Consider the following 5,371-nt stretch of genomic DNA (forward strand, 5'->3'; position numbering starts at 1 on the left):
AGGAGGAGGAGGAGGAGGAGGAGGAGGAGGAGTTCGACAGTGACGAGAGCCTGGTGGATTCTGACTCTGACTCAGATGAGAAAGGTGCATTCTGAGATGCTTTTATTACAAATGTCCAGTCAGCCCCTTTTATTCCCTTTTAACCCGTGGCTCCTCATCTCTCAGTCAGCTTACAGGCCGATCTGGCGGACCTGACGTGTGAGATCGAGATTAAGCAGAGACTCATCGATGAGCTGGAGAACAGCCAGCGGCGGCTCCTGATGCTGAAGAGCCAGTATGAGGAGAAACTGATTCTGCTCCAGAACAAGATCAGAGACACACAGCTGGAGAGAGACCGCGTGCTGCACAACCTCAGTGAGCGTCTGCCAACTTCACATCCATTTGTGGAGACACCGTTTTCATTGTTTGTGATGTATTTCTGGTATTTTTCCAAGGCAAAAGGCCCAAAAGTCTATAAATAGGTGTTTTAATGGGTTAGTTCACCTTGAAATGAAAATTCGGTCATAATTTACAGGAGTGTTATGAAGCTGAATTAATTTCTTGTGGGTTTGGAAAGACATGAGGGTGAGAAAATGATGACAGATTTTTTTTTGGTGTGAGCCAACCCTTTAAGGCACTTTAATCATTTTCCCAGTAAACAATTCTTCCATCATTTTCTTTGTGACTTTAGTGTCCATGGAGAACTACACTGAAGAGAAAGCCAGTAAGATCAAATCCGAGTATGAGAAGCGTCTGAAGGAGATGAACCGAGACCTGCTGAAGCTGCAGGCCGCTCAGAAGGAGCACGCGCGTCTGCTGAAGAACCAGAGCCGCTACGAGAGAGAGCTCAAGAAACTGCAGTCTGAGGTGGCCGAGATGAAGAAAGCTAAGGTGAGAGCTGGAGCTTGATTTCTAGAAATACATTAGGAGAAAAACAGCTAAACATTTAGTTGGTTTCATCAGCTGTAGAGATAATTGACTGTAATTGAGAATGAAGACATTTACAGTGCAAACCTTTTATTTTAAGAAGGTAATTAAAGCACAAATTTTCCCATGAGTGTGGAATTTTTTATTTTTATTTTTGATGAAAGTAGCTGATTCCTCAGGCATAGACTGTGTCCCAGTTTGCATAAAAGTATGTATGCTGGTAGTGTGGAAAGTGCTTGCTTTTGAGTGTGTTGTGAGATGTACCAGTACTGGAAAAGTGGCAACACATAATAATACAGACACAGAGACTAATGTTCCAAAGTTAGGGGCAGGGTTATTAGAGTTAAGTAAAACTAAAACTTAAAAAGTAAAATAAATAAATAAATTAAAATTAAATAAACTTTAACTGAAGTAAAATAAAGTAAAGCAATTTTTTATTTCAGCTAGTTTAACTTGATGTACCAAAATAACTAAAATGAAAGCTGAAATAAAAATGTATACAAAAAAACTATGTAGACATATATATATATATATATATATATATATATATATATATACACATACACAGTCAAAAATGTGAGGGGTGTACTCACTTCTGTGAGATACTGTATATATCTATATATATATATATAAAATGACAGGAATAAAATGACAAAAAAAAAACCTATAAAATCACAATAACTATAAAATAAATGGAAAATGGAAAATCTAAAAAATAATAGCTAATTCAAAATATTTTTTTGTTTATCAAATAATTAAAAAAAAAATCTCATGGCTTCCACAAAAATATTAAGCAGCACAACTGTTTTCAACATTGATAATAAAAAGAATATAATAATAATAATAATGATGATATGTTTGAGCAAATTAGTATATTAGAATGATTTCTGAAGGATCATGTGACACTGAAGACTGGAGTAATGATGCTGAAAATTCATCTTTGCATCACAAGAATAAATTACATAAAAACATATATTAAAAAAGAAAACAGTTGTTTTAATTTGTAATAACTTTTCACAATATTACTGTGTTTACTGTTTTTTTTTTTTTTATCAAATAAATGCAGCCTTGACTTGGCCGTTTCTTTCCAGTGTGACGAATGAACCAGAAACAAATACAGCCACACATTTTAACACCTCTATTTTCACTTATTTAATAATCCTGGCAAAAAGTAAGAAACATGTTCACAAAATTGAATTAATAATTCAAAATAATGAAATGTACTATAATTTGGGACACATTAATTCTAAAAATTCATTTTTTTATGACACAAATCATGTGAACTGGAACATTGTATTTTTTTAATAATTTTTTTTTTACTGACACTGCATCTAGTTGTTTCTCACAGTGCTTGTTGGTCATCCCATCTCTAGGTGGCGCTAATGAAGCAGATGAAGGAGGAGCAGCAGAGGAGGAGGATGATCGAGGCCAAGAGGAACAGAGAAATCGCGCAACTGAAGAAAGAGCAGCGACGACAAGAGGTTTGACTGATGAACAATTAAAAATGAGTGCTACCACTTGTATATCACGGAGTATAAAGTATTATTTACTCCCGCTGTCTGTGCTCTATTAGTATCAGATCCGAGCTCTGGAGTCGCAGAAGCACCAGCAGGAGATCGTGCTGCGGAGGAAGACCCAGGAGGTGACGGCGCTGAGGCGGCTGGCCAAGCCCATGTCGGAGCGTGTGGCCGGACGTGTGGCCCGCAGACTCACCCGTTTGGACTCCTTAGCAGAGCTGTCCACCGCTACCACAACAACCTCCTCCGAACTGGAATCCACTCGCTCGGTTTCCAGCATCATACGCCAGTGGAATACCAAACTGAATGGATACCTGGGAGAGAATGAGAGCCACGGGACCGGAGGAAACCTGGCCAGGTCAGATTATTAGATACAGCAGTGACTCAATGAATGCTTTTGAAGGAAGTCTCTTATGCTCACCAAGGCTGCATTTATTTGATGAAAAACAAAAACAATCAAATTGGGAAATATAATTACAGTTGAAAATAACTGTTTTCTATTTTCAAATATTTTAAAATGTAATTTATTACAAAGATGCAAAGAAGATTTTCAGCATCATTACTCCCTTCTTCAGTGTCAAATGATCCTTCAGAAATCAGTCTAATATGATGTTTTTGCTCAAGAAAAGTTTATCATCAGTGAATGTTTTCCCGCTTTTTTTGTTAGATACTTTTTCTTTGATCTTGAATTCTTTGAATATAAAGTTCTAAAGAACATTTATTTGAAATCGAAATCTTTTGTAACATAAATGTCTTTACCATCACATTTTATACGTAATTATTTATAAATAAAAACATATTTTTATGATAATGAAATGGTTATAACCAATTATATCAATCAAAACAAATCTTCTTGGATTATTACAATATTTTTTACAGTGTTTTTTTAGTCAGAAATGTCACATTATGGAAGTTAAATGCACAATTTTTTTTTCATTTTATTTTATTTTAAAGGTTATTCTAAGAAATCTTTAATTTAATGGTTAGTCTTAAATCTGTTAGGTGACATTCATTAAGAAAAATATGTTCACAACTGTAGGCTATACACTGTGTGTATATATCTGTATTTGTAGCAGAAAAAAGTTCCAGCGAAAGAGTACGAGCACGAGTTTTTCAAAGACAGCCCGTCAGAAGTGGCAGTCTCTGGAGAGGAGGATCATGGATATTGTGATGCAGAGAATGACCATCACTAATGTGGAAGCTGATATGGATCGCCTCATTAAGGTGATTTTTGCATTTCTTTTTCTTGTATTCTACATGTTACATATCAAAGTGCATTAGTGATCTTCCTGAAACCCTGTGCATTTTTTGCTGCGTAGGATGGTTTTGTAAATTAATGATTTGTGTGTTTAACAATGGAACAGTTCTGCAATAAAGAAGGATTGTGAACTCGATTCAATAATATGTCTCAATGACACTTCCAGAAACGTGAGGATCTGTCCGTGCAGCAGGAGGCGCTGTTGCGCAAGAGAGAAAAGTTACTGAACGAGGGCTTCGGAGAGGATGAGGAGGAGAGGCTCCTTCAGGAGATGAACGAGGAGATTGATGTGCTCAATGCTAACGTCGACTACATCAGTGACAGTCTGTCAGACTGCCAGGCCACCATCGTACAGATCGAGGAGACCAAGGTAAAGGGCATCTCATAAGTGACCGCTCGCTCACCGTATATGTAGTGAGTCACTGGTAAACACACACATAAGTGTTTTTGTTATTGTTTACTTTAGGATGAGCTGGACTCAGTGGACACCTCAGTGGTCATCAGCTCCTGCTCGCTGGCCGAAGCTCGTGCTCTCCTGGACTACTTCCTCAAAGCCTCTATTGACAAGGCAAGTCCGGACAGACAAATCCAACAAAATTGTTAGTTGTTGTGATTTAGGGTCATCCAGAGTAAGTAAATACACAGATTAAAATAATTCATTAGGTCAATAGGACTATTGAAAAAAAAAAACACACATTCACTGCCATTATAAAGCTTGGAAGAGCCAGGACATTTTTTAATTTAACTCCGATTGGATTCGTCTGAAAGAAGAAAGTCATATACAGCTAGGATGGCTTGAGGGTGAGTAAATCATGGGGTAATTTAAATTTTTGGGTGAACTATCCCTTTAAATAGATTAAAAGTGACAGTGAAGGTATTTATAATGTTACAAAAGAGTTATATTTCAAATATATGCTGATCTCTCTATTCATCAAAGAATCTTGAAAAGTTGTTTCACGGTTTCCACAAAAAGCAGCACAACTGTTTTCAACGTAGATAATAATAACAACAAATGTTTCATATTAGAATGATTTCTGAAGGATCATGTTACACTGAGGACTCAAGTAAAGGCTGCTGGAAATTCAGTTTTTCAGTCAGAGGGATGAATTAAGTTTTGAAATATATTTTAAAAAGTTCTTTATATTGTAATGATATTTCACAATATTACAGTTTTTCTGTATTTGTAATCAAATAAATCCAGCATTGGTGAGCAAAAAGAGACTTCATTCAAAAATACAAAAAAATAAATAAAAATGTGTTTGTGTATATAGGGGTTGCAAGTTGCTCAAAAAGAGGCTAAAATTCGCCTGCTGGAGGGTCAGCTGCGGCAGACGGATATGATTGGCTCTTCCCAAAATCACATGATCCTTGATGCTCTAAGGGAAAAGGCGGAGTGTATCCCTGAGCTACAAGCTCTAATCCACAATGTCCAGCAAGGTGAGTGTGTATATATATTAGGCTTGCTGCGATAGATGGTGTTTTCGGTTATACCGGTGTTAAGACGTCATTTGCCTACCCCCAAGTTAAGTAACAAAAATCATTTAGCCTAGTTCAGTTAGAGGACAGACGCTTAAAATCTAAACGCTCAATACAGCGTGCCGAACCGTGCGCGAACTACAGTGCACCACGGAGCAGGAGTCAGATTTTATTTATCACGTGAGGAGAGTGAGTCGAGCTGACTGACAAGAGT

The 5,371-nt window shown here is 37.0% G+C and overlaps 1 protein-coding gene across 1 annotated transcript in view; it reads left to right on the forward strand.

Annotated features, from left to right (window-relative positions):
* The window catches only part of LOC107680414 (kinesin-like protein KIF21B), a 66,021-nt gene that overhangs the window by 29,349 nt on the left and 31,301 nt on the right, over positions 1-5,371 (forward strand). Inside the window, exons 13-20 of the mRNA XM_016476303.1 lie at positions 166-354; positions 671-870; positions 2,280-2,387; positions 2,480-2,781; positions 3,497-3,647; positions 3,848-4,051; positions 4,148-4,249; positions 4,953-5,118. Coding sequence (XP_016331789.1) covers positions 166-354; positions 671-870; positions 2,280-2,387; positions 2,480-2,781; positions 3,497-3,647; positions 3,848-4,051; positions 4,148-4,249; positions 4,953-5,118 — 1,422 coding nt within the window. The remainder of the gene's footprint in view (positions 1-165; positions 355-670; positions 871-2,279; positions 2,388-2,479; positions 2,782-3,496; positions 3,648-3,847; positions 4,052-4,147; positions 4,250-4,952; positions 5,119-5,371) is intronic.

The sequence above is a fragment of the Sinocyclocheilus anshuiensis genome, unplaced genomic scaffold (genome assembly GCF_001515605.1).
Source record: "Sinocyclocheilus anshuiensis isolate Anshui unplaced genomic scaffold, SAMN03320099.WGS_v1.1 scaffold792, whole genome shotgun sequence".
NCBI lineage: Eukaryota > Metazoa > Chordata > Actinopteri > Cypriniformes > Cyprinidae > Sinocyclocheilus > Sinocyclocheilus anshuiensis.